Raw genomic sequence first — 16988 nt, forward strand, 5'->3', positions numbered from 1 at the left:
TTTTTATTAGTATCCGATACTCCTCCAACATTCTACGAAACATTCGATGTGACATAAAAAAATTCCGTACTCCAAGGTCTTGTTTAGTTCCAAAAAATTTGCAAAATTTTTCAGATTTCCCGTCACATCAAATCTTTAGACGCATGCATGGAGCATTACATATAAATAAAAATAAAAGAACTAATTACAGAGTTTACATATAAATGAAAATAATGAATCTTTTGAATTTATTTAATCCATGATTGGACAATATTTGTCAAATACAAACGAAAATGTTTGTCTATTTTGCAAAAAAAAAGAACTAAACAAGGCCCAACTAAACAAGGCCCAAGTGAAGATAGGTTTTTGTGGTTCACCCACGGAGCAGTCCAAACTCCAAACCGGCTCTCGGCCTCTCCCGGTCTCCCCAAGGCCAACGGTCCAGAAATTCGAAATTCACACAGACAAGCGGGATCACGATCCGCCAAACGCGCCGTACACCGGCCGTGTCGACCTCTGCGGCCACCCACCATTTCAACCGCACGCGCTTGGTCCATACACCGGATCCATTCCTGTCCGTCCATCGGTCGCGCTCCACCACACGAACGTCCAGATGTGACCCGGGGTCCACCAAGGATACCGTGCACGGTACACCGGCTATCTCTGCCTCGCCATTTCAAATAGGTTTGAACGGACATCCCGCTCCGCTCAGTAGACAGAGGCGGAGGAGAGGCCCGTAGCCCGCCCGTAGCCAGTAGCCATCTCCATCCAGGCTCAAACCCTAGGGAATCTACCCAGAAATCCCACCCCAATCAGGGCTGTACCGTATCAAGTAGCCGTCGCGGGGACCGGATCGCCGCGGCTCGGGGAGGAGCGGAGCAAATCGTGAGGACTCTTCGCTGTTCTCCGTCGGCTGTGTTCTTGCATCTTTTCGACCGGTTTGGTGATGCGGTTCTTCTTTGTTGGTTCTGTTATCGCAGATCTGTGGAAGGGTAAGGATTCGGAGGCGGGATCAGGAGCTGAGGGAACCTGTTCGAGGTGAGAATCGTAGAGGAAACAGGGGGGGGGGGGGGGGGGGGGGGTTCTTGCGTTGCCGGGGGTGATTTTCTTGGTTCAGCCTCGGTCGCTTTTGTTCTGACGTGTTTCACGGGTTATTTTGGGTTCGAATACCTGCGAAGGATGGGGAATTGAGGTCGGAATATGAGTAGAGCGACTAGGATTTGCATGGTTTTCTTGAAGCTCTTGTCTGAACAGCTCTCGTTTGCCTTTCGTCTTTCTTGCAGGTGTCCTAGAGTCGTAGAGATCGCGCTGATATTGGGAGAAATCGCGGAGAGGCGGAAGCCGAGCAATAGGTGCGTAGATTTTGGTGAATAAGTTGCTCACGTGCTCTCTGAATTCTTCTTGCCAATTTGGCAGTTTCATCCGAAAATTTATTTCGTGCATCCAGGTTGCTTGGTCCATTTACTGATCTGCTGATTCATTGTCTGGTTGGTTCTTGAATCACTGTCTCACCGATATGCGCTATACAAACTTCTCGCAGGACTACAAGATGCCTCAACTGAGGACTGCCAGCAGGCCGGTGCTTGCCAGAAACTCTACTGGTGGCATTTTTATCAGGAGGAGGGTGGCATCACCGGGAGGCGCCGTCAAGCCGCTGGCTCGACGGGTCCGAACACATTTCAGCAACAAGGAGAATGTGCCACCCGTGGGTGCAGCGAGGGCTAAACCAAAGAGGAGAAGCCCTCTACCTGACTGGTACCCAAGGAGCCCACTCCGTGACATCACATCAATCGTAAAGGTGGACCTCGTGTCTTAGGCCAATCACCACCCTTTTGTGTTCTGTCTGCTTGAATCTTGCAATTCTCAGTTTATATAGCCAGCAATATAAATGTGCTTAAAACCAGATAAAGGTCCAATGCTCCCTCGACACTCAAACCAGCTCACTTAAGAGTATACTTTTATCTTACATATGTCAACATATCTGGTACATTACTATATTAGTTAAGTATACTTGAAGACTTGGGCCTTGTTTAGTTCACCCCGAAATTCAAAAAATTTCAAGATTCCCCGTCACATCGAATCTTGCGGCACATGCATGAAGCATTAAATATAGACGAAAATAAAAACTAATTACACAGTTTGTTTATAAATCACGAGACGAATCTTTTGATCCTAGTTAGTTCATGATTGGACAATGTTTGCCACAAACAAAGGAAAGTGCTACAGTAGCGAAATCCCAAATTTTTTCGAAACTAAACAAGGCCTTGGCAACTTTCTATCGAATGCTTGGACCTTGGATATAGGATCTTATTTGCAGCAGCCTACCAAACCCATGTTGCCTCTCTTCCTCGCTTCTGAGATGCCCATTCATTGAACATGACATAATAAATTCAACATTCATGATGCTATTCAGGATATTTGCAACTTCAGTTCTGCTTTATCTGTAGAGTGCGCATATTGTTCTTCAGTATACAGATAAATCTAGATGCATTATGTATCCCCTGAGATATGCTGCTGTACTAATTGCAATTTACAGGCTCTTGAGAAAAGAAATCGCCTAGAGGAGGATGCGGCTCGCCAACATATCCAATGGAATGAAGATTCTCCACAGCCTGTGGATCCAACAACTACAGTACATGCAGAGCATAGTGATCCTGATTCTCAAAGCACACAAACTCAAGAAACACTGGGTGTTGTTGCCTCTCCTGGCTCAACTTCAGCTGTTGCGAACAATGTGACTTCTGTGGCTGAGGACAAGCAAGAGGCATCTTCCTCTCCATCGGACTGCTTGCAGATGGCTCCATCCAAGCCAAACGATCCATCTCCTGCTGATCTGGAGAAGAAAATGTCAAGTTCAATAGAGCAGATTGAAAAGATGGTGAGGCGTCATATGAAGGAAACTCCAAAGGCTGCTCAGCCTTCCAAGTTAGTTGTCCAAAGGCGCATACTGATGTCCATGCGATGAGCTGAAGCCTTCTCTGGGCATCAATGGTTCTCATATCTGCTGCTTTCTTAGCCGCCAGTCAAAGGTTTGTCTAGGGACGGGGGTTCCTGGTTCTCTGCTTGAGGACCCTGTGGTAGGAGAGATTTCTAGATCACTGCTTGAGGGCATGGTTATCTGTTGATACAACTTGTCATGGTACGCTTACTGCACTACAACTTCAGTTGGCTTCACCAGAAATGAACCACTGTTGTTCACGTCTTCTTGTTTGTGAAGTATAAGAGTATAAGACTTCACTGCGTAGTAGTAAGGCGTATTGGATACTTGTGGAATAGATAGATAGAACAGGAGCGAGTTGTAACAGCTTGAGTTCTTCAGTTAATATAATACTTCAATTGGCCTTGCTTATTGTTCCAGATTTACTTGGCTGTGGTTGTGCTCATCATATTCTAGATTATGAGATTTTTATTTCCAAAAATGACATAGGTAATTTCATGATTATTGAGTTACAATGTGTAGTGTTTTTTTTTCGTCTCGTTTTACTGGATCCAGAATTCCAGACTCGTTCAGGTTTTACAGCCAATTTATTTTGACTAGTGTGCTTGCCTTCCATTTTCAGTACTTATGCACGATGTCTGTCCTAGTCCGTTACATTTCAAGACCACATTTCGGAGATGTGATGAACTGCAAAAGATGGCTCATAAATATTTTACTCTGCAAAAAAGGAGCGTAAATACCACTTTTGCACCTGATACATTTTGACTATTGTCTTGTGCGGTTCCTATAACGTAACCCCATCACCTGATACTCCAGAATACATAGCCGGTGTCCCATCAGGGCCATCACATGCCGGTGGTAGAAACTAGAACAGTGATCACAACAGCCACAGTGGACACAGCGCTGGCGAGTGACGTCGGTCCTCGGATGGCTTAGGGCCTGTTTAGATTGTTTAGATTGGGGATAGAAATTTTTTGGGTGTCACATCGGATGTGTCGGAAGGATGTCGGGAGGGGTTTTTAGAAACTAATAAAAAAACAAATTACATAGCTCGTCAGAAAACTGCAAGACAAATTTATTAAGCAAAATTAATCTATCATTAGCATATGTGGGTTACTGTAGCACTTAAGGCTAATCATGGAGTAACTAGGCTTAAAAGGTTCGTCTCGCGATTCTCAACTAAACTGTGTAATTAGTTTATTTTTTTAATTTACATTTAATGTTCCATGCATGTGTCTAAAGATTCGATGGGATGGATGAAAATTTTTTGAGTGGGTAACTAAACAGAGCTCCCCCTAGCTTCTTGCAGCACTGTGCACCGTCTGCGATCTGATTGTAATGATTCTACGTATATAAGCAATGACGCATTTCTTTCCCAAAAAGACTTTTCTTATTAGTTATACATGGAGTAGTAATGAAAGAAACTGTAGGATTGGAACTTGGAAGTCATCCCTGGTGGTTATGAACTGAAGAACATTAGGAACAGTGTCATTCCTAGAGAATGTACAAGATCCCCTAGCCTATGATATTACACTCTGCACCTGAACCTTGCAGTTAAAGATAGATCTCCCCGCCTCTCAGGGCACATCGAGAGATGTAAAAATTGGCCAAACAACTTGGAGAAGCGGAGATAATGTACAGAATTTAGCACAGGCTGCGGCGATACCAGCATACACGGAGCATTTGTGTGAATGGCGGTGTATTCATCAGTTCTTGGAAGCCGGTTATTGGCAGCACTTTGAACCTGTTGACCGGCCAACTAGATCTGAAGACTCAGTGGCACCAGCAAGGTCGCCATGCTGCACATAATTCTTTATTGCACGCTGGCAATGAACAAACACCATTGTGATTCTGCAAATGCAGAATTGGAGATGTTGCATGGAGGAAATGGCAGGTTTTCATGACTCTGGATTCCTGATAGTCTTGTACTTTTGTGATAACATGAGCAACGATGAGAACTGGAGAAGTAAAAATAGTTGGTCAATGTTTTTGAATCTCACTCAAATTGATGGGATTCATACAGAATGATATCTAATGCTTAATAAAATAAATAAAATTCTCCAATTCCATAGTTCCATACAAGAAGTTAATAAGGATATTATTCAGCATACACATATTTTCATTCTCACTTGCAGGAATAATGTATGAGACCACAGAACTAAACCAACCTGTGTACCGGCAATTATGGTGTGATTGAGTGGATGGGCTGCACAACAAAGCACCCTTTGGGATAAAGGAACAAACTTGTTTTCTGCAGGTTGATTTTCCTCGGAGACTCTTGCTTCCTCTCTGAAATGTGGGGGGAAAAGAGAATAAATATGATATGATAAATGGGCAAAATAAAAAACAATAGGTAAATAACCAGAAGTCTGGAACCTTTTTAGGTATATCTCCAGAAAACAAACAAAAACAAAGGTTAGAGCAGCTTACTTGTAGTCCACATGGCATGCGGAGCTCGTATCTGGATGAAAGTCCAGTAGATAAATACCATCATATGACGAAGATCCAACTGCATAAATCTGGACAAATTCCTTAACATCAAGGGAACTTCTCAACAGTAAACAGGAGTGCATCATTCAGCATTCATTAAAACTTTTTGCAGGTACTAAAGTTTAGTGTACTCTGTAATATTCTTACAGAAGATGTCGGCAGCCAGGTTGGCTTTCTTAACTGGTTTCGCAGCACCAAGTCCGTACTCTCCCTAGTAAGAGAAAAGGAAGAGTGCCTCAGAACAGGTATACTTTAATTAAGAATATTTGTAGGAACCTAGGCTTCAAACAAAATACATAGCAGGATACTTACAACCAAGCAGGAGGAGGGCAGTGAAGGTGTGTCACATTGAGGTTGTTAATATTCAGGACTCCAGACCTAACATGAGATGTGCGTAGAAGAAATTCATTGAGATCTAATGCACTTAAATGAGTGGAAGAGTTATCATGGGCTAAATATGGTGACTTAAAATAATCATAGACAGAAATTTCTAACAAGAACAATGATCCTTAAAGGGAAACGGAGATAACATACCAGCCATCATCAAGATGGAAGGCCAACTGATATGAACAACTAGGGTTGAAGTCTATAGATAGAATTGGACTTGAAACAATGTTTGATTGTTCCTGAAAAATATAAATGCCAAAATATGGTTTGCAAAAGATATGCTTCAGAATAAAAAATTGTTCCATGTTTTACAATTTATGAGTAATGTAAAAATGAAGGTGTATATCATGTAATCAGCTAAAAACAAATATAGTGTCATGGGCATAAAGAGGGGCGCCGTAGGGCGCAAGTGTCCTAGTTGGGCCTTAAGCCCATTAGTGTTATTTAGTGTCTCTCTTAGTTATTTGTCTATAGGAATAGTACCATATTGTCTAGGCACAAGAGGTGTTAGTACCTTTTATATTCAGCCCATGGGGCACAATGGAAAGGAAGCAATGAATTATGAAGAAACAATTCTAGTCTCCCTCAATCTCTCAAGCTCTTGGCAAAGCATAAGGCCTAGTTATCCCAAAGCTCTTGGCAAAGCATAAGGCCTAGTTATCTATCCAAAATACCCATCATGTTCATAACATATAGTTTGACGTTTTCGTTGAAAATGTTGGAATATAACAGAATGCGGTTGGTGTTTCAGGATGTTATGCTAACCAGGGACAATCTAAAGAGAAAAAAAAGGCAGGGGGACTCCAGGAAGAATCAATTCAACATTTTTTGGATGTGCCATACCCAAATATGTATGGAGTATTAGTTTTGTTCTGGGAGTTAACTGTGCACCTGAATCTTTTGTGTAGTATGATATTTGGATTTTATAACTGTTTCTACGCGCGCGCGGGGCGGGGGGGGGGGCAGTTCCAAATGGTTGGCCCAGGTGGTATTTGCTGGGTAGGGAAAAAAGTGAAACAATGCATACTATGAAAACAAAATCATCAAATCTCCTACCGAGATTGTCTACTACTGGGCAGAGTTGCAGAAACCAGAGGATCAGCACATTTGATAAGGGGATCAGCACATTTGCTATTCTGCTTCTCTGTGGCAGTTTTCTGAAGTTGGAGTATGGTAATCCAGGGTGTTGCTTGCAGTATGACTTGTAGTAGTAGGTGATACACATACTTATCGCAGACGTTGAATGTTTTGCACTCATTACCATGGTAATGAGATTCAGGAGTGGTCCACAAGAAAAAAAAAACAAAAAATGTAATTAAAACAGATTCAGGAGGTTCAAAAACCAAGATTGGAGTGAACATAAAGTTGTATTCTCAGCAGACAAAAAATATCATGCGTTCAAAAATTCAGGACTGTAACATGTACTATGTGTCAAGCAATGGAGGGACCATTTTACCCAACAGCTTTATGAACTTGCATGCTAGGAACTCAAACAGATCAGTTGGAAATCTCAGTAACCATGGCAACCAGAATTTTGAGACCTGCCTGACTTTAGATGACCTGTGGCTGGTTGTTAGGGATGCCAAATCTCAGCCAGCCTATTTTAAGAATAAAAATGGTTTTCTGAACCCAGGACAGGGTCACAGGATAGGACCCCAGTACTCTTTTGGAGTAGCCTCTAAATGTCAATACTCTTGTATTCAACATCTTGGACACTTTCAGTGGTAGTGTTAAAAAAGCAATTCTAAATTACATTCAATGTGTACACAAATCAATGCTTTTTTAGCAGATAAATCCATAATGAGTTAATAACAAGTCTTTCTTTTTCTTTTGTGTACCTTTAGTGATGCAATTTTGCCCAACAACGTTGATAGCTTCACGGATAGCAATTGTTGAACCTGGAAATATTGACCAAGAATACAAACCCTCATGTTATTAATACAACTAGATATTGCTGCATGAAAAAGGTTCCAAAGAATTTACCTACAGCATAGATGGTTCTATTCAAACTAATAAACAAACTGTATTGACAAGTCTGCACAGTTTCAAAGAATAGTTTGGTATTAAACAAAGGCCATGATGTAGGTAAATTTACCTACAGCATCAACGGTGACCTTTTTTTTTATTGACTCAGGAGAGTTGTGTGTCATTTCAATTAGAAGAGAAGAAATAATACAAAGGAGAGGCTAAAGAAAAATCAACACACACCGGGCAAAACAGTTACAGACAAGGCAGGGGTTTGTGGGTTGCGGGAGATTTTCCAGCCCAAGGATCTGCTTGGTTCCCTGACAAGGCAGGCAATGGCAATGCCTTTGGTACCATGTCCCTGAATGGAGGAATTGTCATGAGGGCCCCAACCCACTGGACTTTCAGTTGGATAACCTTGTGCCAGATCTCTGGTAGGCGTTGGCTGCATCTGTGGGTATTGTTTTCTTTGTTTTTCTTGGTGTTATTGTACTTTGTTTTGTAAGTTACTTATTCGCTATTAATTAAAAAAAATGAATCAGTAGCCGATGCTTGGTGCCAAATGTTGCTTCCCCTATGTAATCAATAATATTTATCAACAAACGATGATGTAACACTGGTGATGAAATCCTTGTAAACAGATGGGTCCATCGGACCTAGATCAATGAAATAAAATTCAGGTGGGGAGCTTTTCCCCCACGGTGACAGTCAAAAGAAAAAATGAATCGAGGATCTCCCCCTTTTCCATAATGACATAACAGAAATACAGCATTCATACCAAGAAAGACAGAAGAGAAACAGAAGGAAGTATGTGAAACCTGTCCATCGGATCAACCTACAACTCTGAGTCTCTAATTCAGAGAAGCATGTGATTGAAGGGGTCACTGACCAACACCTAACAGTTTAGGCCACAAGCATTACGGAATTACAACCCATAACAAACCACATAACACGTAGCCAAGACCAAAAGGACACAAAATTTCTTGCTAGTTTCTTTTGGCGTGGGGGAGGGGGGAAGTAGGGTTCCAATGCTTGCCACCTTAAATTTACTTAGACTACAACACTTAACGTGAATTAATTCTTTTTTTGAAGGCAAAAACTGTGGGGGAGATCGCCACAGAACAACATGAGTTAATTCTTAAAATGATATAGGATCCTTGATGTTTTTAAATTTTAAAAAGGTTTCATATGACATCACATGGTTCTGAACCAATCATAATTAGGCTTCATCACACTGGATGTTTTAATTTCCCTGAGAATTGGTATATTCATTTCCTTTTGGCGGGTAAACCACTCTATGAATTTTTCTTACATGACAGATGGGCTAAAGCAACTTCTGGGAGATATAGGCAATTAGCTTGCGTGTTATAAGCTGATCATGGAGTAAAAGGCTGCAGAACCACGTGTGCCAAATACATAAAGTTTATCTGCTGAACACCAAAACCCACCTCATTGTGGCTTTGAAAAGCAGCTGATGCCCTCCCTCCACGGAGATCCCAAACATGGATTGTGCCATTTTTAGTTGCACCAAACACAGTCTGCAAAACAAATGGTAAATGCCCATTTATGGGATGGCTTGCTAATTAAAACTTAATTGACTGCTTAAGTTAAGAAAGGGTGTAAATCAGATGAGGCGTCAAAGATAATAGAAAATGTACAGCGCATCGAAAATATAAAACAGCTAGCAAAGCTTTCTTTTTGTTTTAAGAAGAAAAAGGGGGGTTGGAGAAACCCTTCTAACACTTATCACACAGGCACTAACTCCTAGGCTTATGGAAACATACATGCCAGTGCTAGCTTGGAAAAAAACCTGACCTCGACCTAAAATTAACCCTCATCAAGCACAAGGGCAAGGATATGTGAGATACCTCGAGCCCCGGCCAAACCCCATAGCTGCAATTCCTCAGCAACAAGTTGTTATGATTGGCAACATGTACCAGCACAGGGGGAAGAGGAGCCGTGGCTGAGGCGCGACGCCAAAGCCTTGGGCACGCCCAGTGACGCGGTTGGCACTCCGATGTCCAGTTCTGTTAGTCAGATCATATTAGAGTGGAGTTTCTTTGAAATTGAGTTTCTTAGGATATGAGGCTATAAAATCTAGACACTCAATCAATCTCTCCGGCTACCCCGTGCCTCCCTCGCCTCCCTCTCTGCGCCATCACATAGCACGGCGCCACTTCACCGTCAGGGCTTAAACCCTTGCCTTCCATCTCACATATCTACAACCTACGTCGGAACCAAGCCTCAACACAAGTGATATCACACCTGCCAGACTAGGGGAAAACTCATCGAAGACAATGATTACATTGGTTCCAAATTGACCAAACCTCTAGTAGAATGATAAGAGAGTTAAACCCTTTTCTGATCTGACAAGTAACTTTCTGGCTTGCATTATCCCACCAATCATCAAAGGGCCTCTCATCCAGCTGTAGCCTCCTTTTTGTGAAATAGAATTTCGTACCATTAGGTTTATCATAACAAGATGATTAAGTTCATGGGATGTCGTTCTCAAACAGCATATTCCGTTATTAATTTCACCATAATATAAAACAAAGTAATCTAAAGAAGCAAGCAACATATGTTATTGAATATTTTAAATTCTTATGCATACCCGATTATCCACTGTTAGCTTGACAGTGTTGAACTGAGATTCTGGAGATGCCATAAGCTCAAGACAGTGTGTCTTACTTGACCGCCTGTCCCACATGTACACTGCCCCATCAAGGCCACACGCAAACATCCTATGAAGGAGAACTGGTAAGTGAAAATCCTCATATTTCCAACAAGGCAAAGATTTGTTTGCATATTGGTATGTACGCCTCAAATACCACTAAGATATTGTTAATGATATTTCAAGTGCACTATGAAAAAATTGAAAATCTGCCCTTATGGCAGGTGGGCTTCGCCCAAATGCCATCAAGTTTGTGGGCTTCACTAGATCACCATTATGAAGCGTTGCCTACACGCTAAAATGCCATGTCACCATTTCAATTCTCATTTAATTTTTTGGGCCAAAACAAAGGCCTAATCTTCCCGTTTTGCCCCTGCATGTTGAATCAGCCATACCCCTCTCTCACGCTAGTATCTTCCCATTCTCTCTCCCTCTCCCTCTCCTTCTGCACTGCTGCCCCTGGCCCACCGTGGCCAAACACTAGTCTATCCCCAGCCTCCAGGATGCACAAGATATCAGCAAAGACCTCCAGCACCATACCGGAGAGATCCGAGATGATGACCCAGTCCCTGACCCAGAATGTGGAGCTGGTGTTTGCCGTGACGCCCAGGAAGCAGTGAGAGAGAGCCCGTGGGAGAGAGAGAGAGAGAGAGAGAGAGAGAGAGAGAGAACACAAGAGAGAGATGAAGGGAAAGGTAAAAGACCACAGGGGCAAAATGGTCACTCCAGGTCCAAATTTTGGGTGAAAAAGATTAAAACTGGGCTTAAATCGTGGAATGGTATTTCAGCATAGACTCGTTTCATAAGGACATTCAGGCAAAGCCCACAACTTTGATGGCATTTGGGCGAAGCCCACCTGCCTTGAGGGCAAAATCCCAATCTTCTCCCCTAAATAAAACAGCTAACCTTTATTTATTTATGAGGCAGCAGCCACCACAAAAATAAGACATTTAGGTTCATGAAGGAACGGCAACCATCAGCAGAATCCACATCTATCTCTTCTTCGATAACTCACCCAACCCAACCCACATAGCTGTTAACACATCATGTTTAGTAGTCCTTGGTTTCTTTAGCTTCACAGCTGTCCATATGTCTTGATTAAGGGACTATGGACAAAGAAACCCAGAGAACATGATATGCTCTTGATTGTCTAGGGCAAGCTCCACAGTACTAAGTAGCAATATATTGTTATTGATCTTATTTCACAGAGGCAACTGTGATGGAATGAAGAGGTGAATAGCCCTGAAATTTGTAACCTACCGTGACTTATCATCTGAAGTAAAAGTTATATCAGTCAGACTCTTGCATGATTCAGAGTAGAGCGCAGGGAATTTGGATTTTCCTTTATGCAAAACCTAAAATGGTAATAATTCAGGTCAGAGGATATGTATGTTTAGAAAATGGTTCATACATAAAGCTATAATCCCTTCTAATTTACAATATTTAAAGAAGTACAAAGATATCATTTAGAAACCTTTTCTTTTGCATTGCGGAATTTTAAAATTTTTGTTCATACTGATGGAAGCAGGTCTATCTTATCTCTGATTCAGACCCACAACACTATTTTTGTCATAAATTCGTGTATATTATGCAGCTACATAACTGACAAAAGAAACAGCGAGAAAAATAAATTGAACAAAGTAAGAGACAGCAATGTGTGATAATCCAGGAATAGATAGAAAACGGAAAGGATAACACATGATTTGCTAATGTAAACCAACAGCAGACATGTTTTCCTTGAGTAAAAATGTGAAGCATTTATGAGGAACAACACAAAGGGGGCTTACTTCAGTTGGTGCTGATGAGACATAGCCAATATCAAAGAGGAAAACTTTGTCACTTTGACTTGATGTGCAAGCAATCTGCAGCAAGTATTTTTCAACAATAAAATACATAGGAACCAAATGTACTCATAAATACCTCAATCTTTTTTATTACAAAACAGATTGTAGTGCCAAGCTGCATGGTAGTTAGGTTTGGTAAACATTGATAGTATCAAGTAGCAAAATATTTTGGGAACTGAAGTTTCTGAAACTGGAAAATCCCATACTGCATTAAGAATAAATATTCACTGTACCTCGTCTTGGTTTCCTGGATTCCATCGCACAGAATTTAGGGGAATTCGGTTAGATATATGGATCACATAATTTGATGATTCATCTGGCATACCTACAAAGAAAAAAAATAAGTTGGTCACCTAAGCCTATAAGCTAAGAAAATTATAACAGCTTTGCAAATGAAGATTTAGAGTGCTAATTTTCCCACTCTGAGTCTGTCATTATTTCAAATATTTTGGTGTGCTTTGAGAATATACAAATTGGAACTAGATTTGCACGGACAAGAATGTATCATCAGAAGGTGCAGAGGTAGCTCTTTGTCTAGGAAAAGTCAGATGCTTAACCTGATTTCTAATTTCCAAATCGAATGAAGATAGGAAGCTATGATTAGAGAAAGATAATGTTAACCAGAAGACAATACAAGTTAGAAAGGAGGTCACGTGGGTTGTAGTTTTAACTTACTGCATGATGGGCTGTATTTAGAGCAGTACAAGGTCTCAAAGTCATGCACTGTCAGACACCCTGAGAGCGTCACTGATGCAAGGTATATTCCCTGCATGATTAAAACCAGAATGAGGATGCTCTGATATTACTCGTATCACAACTTTGTTCTGAAAATTTGGAAGGCGACGAGTTGGAATTTGAAGTCATGCTAAACCCAAAAATTTACATTCGCACAGAATATGCATTTTACCTTTCTATCAAATTCTATTGCCGAAACACCCTCCCTGTTCAAATACAGTAACTGTTAAAATGAAACCGTAGGAAGGTGACCATTACATAACTCTAAATCATGTAATGTAACGCTCCAAAGAGCTATAAAGAGAAAGGCTGACCTTGATGGATGAAAATCTACAGTTGAAGCACTAATCATTCGATCCACCTGATGGGAGCAATCACAATAAATCCGTCAGTTGGATGAAGTACAGCAGCTGGGCATTACAAGCAAAACATAAATCAAAGGATCAGCATTACATATGTCCGACACCGTTCCTCGCCATGCATGTAATACTTGTGATCGAATGCCCCAATCTTGTCAAGATTAAAGTAAATGAGAATATTAAATCGAGATTGGAAAAAAAATATTGGAATGTAAGAACTGAAGGACAAAAATGGCCCCTCGTTTTCCTTTTCCCACAGAGATGATATATACTCCTAGTCCCCAGCACATAACCTTTAACACCAACAGACCTTAGAAGATTCAGCAAAAGCTGTGAAGCTCATAAATCATAAGGAACCAGAGTTTTGCAACATCTTAAGAATATTTCTCCCGGATCACAGTTCCTTTATGCTCTACTATTCCACTAAAATTACTTTACATTTTTTTCGAACAAAAACATATACATGTGCTGGGATTGACTAAAAAGGGTTAGTTAGACTAGGATAAACTAAAAAGGGGATAGTTACACTAGGAGTTAGGACTAGGTTCCTATAATTTTAAAAAAAATGTCCAAAACTTGCCCTGGAGAGTTCCACATCCTGTTTAACTCCTACTACTAAGAAATCCCAATAGCGAACTCAACAAACAACAATAGAACCCAAATCAAAACGATTAGCAGCTATCTGTTTCAAGAGTATGGCACCTCGGCGAAAGAATTGAGAAGGAGGCGCGACTCCCGGTGCCGGAACCTGGCATCGATGCGGCCGTCCAGCTCCACAGTGATGCGCCTCCACCGGTGTCTCCTGCGGACCAGAAGAGGTTCAGAGAGCAGTGAAAGGCGGCCAATCGAGCGTGGCTCTTGGGGGGGGGGGGGGGGGGGGGGGGGGCGGAGCACCTCGGAGGCGGCGCGGGCTCCTCGCCAGAATGAGGCGGCGCCGCCACGAGGAACTTTTCCATGGGCGACGGCTAAGGAAGGCGGCAAGGCGCCGCTCGGTTAGTGTTGGAGGGCCTGTTTGGTAGGACCCCCAACAAGCTCCCACGCGCTCCCGCTCCAGCTAAGCTCCATGTTTGGTAGCGCTCCCGCTCGACGGCGCGGGAGGCCGCCGTGGTGTGGTGTAGGGCGAGCAGTGGGAGGTCTCTGCGGCTCGAGAAGCCCTCCAGGCCGCGGTTGAGGGAGAGGAGGGCCCGCGGAGACCGCCGCCGCCGCCGACGGATCCTAGCGGAGAAGGAGGCGAATCGGGAGCGGGCCTTGGGGGCGTAGCGCGAAACGGCTGGAGCCGGAGGAGCGCTTCTCGCGCGGAGCAGGCTGCCGAATCGGCGTTTGGCGGCGCGCCCGAATCTCGCTGAACCGAGCCGGAGGGCTGCCGAACAGACCAGACCCGGAGTATGTTCCCGCCAAAATGAGAATTTGGCTGAAAATGCTGCTGGCGGCAAAACACGATTTTTAGGAAGTCACGATTTCTGTGTACAATAATTTGAAGGACCAAACTTATTATTGTAGGGGTTGTTTGGTTATTAGTCACAATTTGCCACAAAGTTTGACCAAGTTAACAAGTGTTTGATTGATAACTAAGCTTATAGCATCTCCAGCAGTTTGCCATCTAGCTTTGACATCCTTAATTTTTTGACAAACTAGAAAAAAAACTCTTCCAATAGTTTAGCATCCGGCTTTGGCATCTTTGGGAAGTTAGCATAATTCTCTGGTTTGTGCGCATATATGCGCGGGTTTCCCGGGCTCGCATCTAGTTTGGCTGGGCGCCGCCGGCTTGTTCCCACGCGCGCGAAGGCTTGTTCCTGTGCGCCGTCTCGTCTCGTGCCTTGCCAGCTTCGCCTCGCCTCCGTGCTTCCGTCCCTCATGCAGCGTGGAGGAGCCGCTCGCTGTCGCTGCCAGGCAGTTGGACGCAGGTCTGATGCGCAGCTTGCTCTGCTCTGCTGCCGGAGCCGCACATGACTCCTGTTTGATTGGAGGAGCCGAAGCAGGTTTGGTTCACGTAGTATGCTTTTCTTTGAGTATTGATCGGCAAGCACGAAACTTGGATACCTGCACGGCCTGGCTTCTCGATGGCCGGCGGCTGGAGCAACGTCCGGAGGCCTGAGCAGCGTACGTCCGGCCTTAGACTGACTCCAACAGTGAGAAGGCAAAATGGTGACCCATTCCAAGGTTTAGGTGCTGCACAGTAAATGAGTTACAGACCCAAAAACGATGTTTTCCAACAACCGGAAGGCAAAGGGAGCCCCATCTGCTCGTCTCCCTCCCCAGTCCGCTCATCTCCCTCCCCGCGCTCTCTGCATGCGCTGCCCATCCCCCTCCTCGTCGATGAGCTTGCCGGAGAAGAGGGAGCGACTGTGAGCTCACTGAGGAAGAAGGCATGGGCCAGATTTGGCCTGAGTGCATGAGCAAGTGCACGGAGAAGCTTCGCCGCGACCGCATGGAGGAGCTCCGGCCTGCCGCCGCGCGGGCGAGCGCGTGGGCGAGCTTGGGGCGGTGGGCGCAGGCAGTGGCGGAGCCAGGATGTGTAGGGAGCCTGGGCAAGATGTAGGAGTAACGTAATATTAAGGATCCGTTTGACAAGACTCACGCTCTGCAGTGTGGTATAAAGTTTTTTTTATTGTGACACAGAGTGGTATAAAGTTTGTAATAAACTTGTAGACCAAACAGCAAAGCAATATGTATTAAAAAACGAAAAGAAGAAGCAATCTACTTCATGTGCGCCGAGCTGGACTAAACCGTACCTGTTCACCAGGCACCCAGCTGAGCCCGGCCACCGGCCCAGAGTGGCCGGGCCTTGGCTCCGCCAGTGGGCGCAGGCGAGCGTGTGGGGGAGCTTGGCCGCGACTGCATGAAGGAGCTTCGGTCCGCCGCCGCGCAGGGGAGCGCGTGGGGGAGCGTCGGCACCGCAAGCGCGCGGCCGCATGGTGGAGCTTCGAGCGGCCAGCGCAGGCGAGCGCGTGGGGGAGCGCCGGCACCACGAGCGCGCAGTCAACCTCCGCCCCGCCGCTAAGCAGGCGAGCACGCGGCCAACCTCCGGACTGCCGTCATCCTCTGGACCCACCATTGCCGGCGCAACAGTATTGCATCGCGGGGAAGAGAGGATGCATATTTGCGTTTTGGCTCAGCTGGTACCCAAAATGGGTGTTCCATTTGCATATGTTGTTGGAGACTATTTTTGGTATCCAAAACACTGTGCACTACCTAAAATGCGTTTGGGTCATGCTTTGGCTGCTCTGTTGGAGACAGCCTTAGTAGCGTCCGCGGCCAGCTGATCCGGTCCTTGCTTTCCTGACGAGCATCCTGCGGCGAGTAGGAAACGGCGATGACGTGGTCCACGACCAGGCGACGGTGCCAAACCGCGACATAGCGCGAAATCGCCGACCTAGGGACGACGCGCAAAGAAATAAACGCGGAGAAAAATGAGTGGGTCCAAAATTTTGTTTTTTTCAAGTCAATTATAGAAAACTATTGGAGATGGACCCTTTTTTCCTTTCCCATATTAATTTGGGAGTTGGTAAACTCCAAGATATAGGAAATAAAATTTGCCAAACTGTTGGAGATGCTCTTAGGCATGATTTTTTTGGGCTCGACATGTCATAGAGTTAAAAAGTGTGGTAAGATTCCTTTAG

The 16988-nt window shown here is 44.0% G+C and overlaps 2 protein-coding genes across 3 annotated transcripts; one reads left to right on the top strand and one right to left on the bottom strand.

The window, feature by feature from the left end:
- Positions 690 to 3335, top strand: LOC8070583 (protein POLYCHOME). Of its 2 annotated transcripts, XM_021458693.1 has the most exons (5): positions 690 to 864; positions 960 to 1017; positions 1263 to 1331; positions 1520 to 1777; positions 2516 to 3335. In XM_021458693.1, exons 4-5 carry the CDS (start codon positions 1529 to 1531, stop codon positions 2942 to 2944), a joined length of 678 nt encoding a protein of 225 aa, XP_021314368.1. In that variant the 5' UTR covers positions 690 to 864; positions 960 to 1017; positions 1263 to 1331; positions 1520 to 1528; the 3' UTR covers positions 2945 to 3335. The 2 variants fall into 2 exon arrangements, with proteins under 2 accessions (XP_021314368.1, XP_002452369.2); XM_002452324.2 differs by lacking the exons at positions 960 to 1017; positions 1263 to 1331 and having other exon boundaries at positions 700 to 864.
- LOC8070584 lies at positions 4330 to 14702 on the bottom strand. The gene is made up of 18 exons (XM_021458244.1): positions 14263 to 14702; positions 14071 to 14170; positions 13463 to 13519; positions 13324 to 13370; positions 13182 to 13215; positions 12950 to 13040; positions 12508 to 12599; positions 12218 to 12292; positions 11691 to 11785; positions 10371 to 10500; positions 9208 to 9297; positions 7633 to 7692; positions 5942 to 6033; positions 5720 to 5785; positions 5555 to 5618; positions 5348 to 5436; positions 5086 to 5206; positions 4330 to 4875 (listed from the first exon to the last, which is right to left on the bottom strand). The coding sequence occupies exons 1-18, from the start codon at positions 14322 to 14324 to the stop codon at positions 4816 to 4818; spliced, it is 1425 nt and encodes a 474-aa protein (XP_021313919.1). The 5' UTR covers positions 14325 to 14702; the 3' UTR covers positions 4330 to 4815.

The sequence above is a fragment of the Sorghum bicolor genome, chromosome 4 (assembly GCF_000003195.3).
Source record: "Sorghum bicolor cultivar BTx623 chromosome 4, Sorghum_bicolor_NCBIv3, whole genome shotgun sequence".
Taxonomy (NCBI): domain Eukaryota; kingdom Viridiplantae; phylum Streptophyta; class Magnoliopsida; order Poales; family Poaceae; genus Sorghum; species Sorghum bicolor.

Bases quoted from the DNA above. Each gene is read 5' to 3' on its own strand.
- LOC8070584 (XM_021458244.1), bottom strand. From the start codon at position 14,324: ATGGAAAAGTTCCTCGTGGCGGCGCCGCCTCATTCTGGCGAGGAGCCC. The intron at 13,216-13,323 runs GTCAGCCTTTCT...GTATTTGAACAG, and splicing joins GTAGATTTTCATCCATCAAG to GGAGGGTGTTTCGGCAATAG. The intron at 12,293-12,507 runs GTACAGTGAATA...TACTTGCTGCAG, and splicing joins ATCCAGGAAACCAAGACGAG to ATTGCTTGCACATCAAGTCA.
- LOC8070583 (XM_021458693.1), top strand. From the start codon at position 1,529: ATGCCTCAACTGAGGACTGCCAGCAGGCCGGTGCTTGCCAGAAACTCT. The intron at 1,778-2,515 runs GTGGACCTCGTG...TGCAATTTACAG, and splicing joins ACATCACATCAATCGTAAAG to GCTCTTGAGAAAAGAAATCG.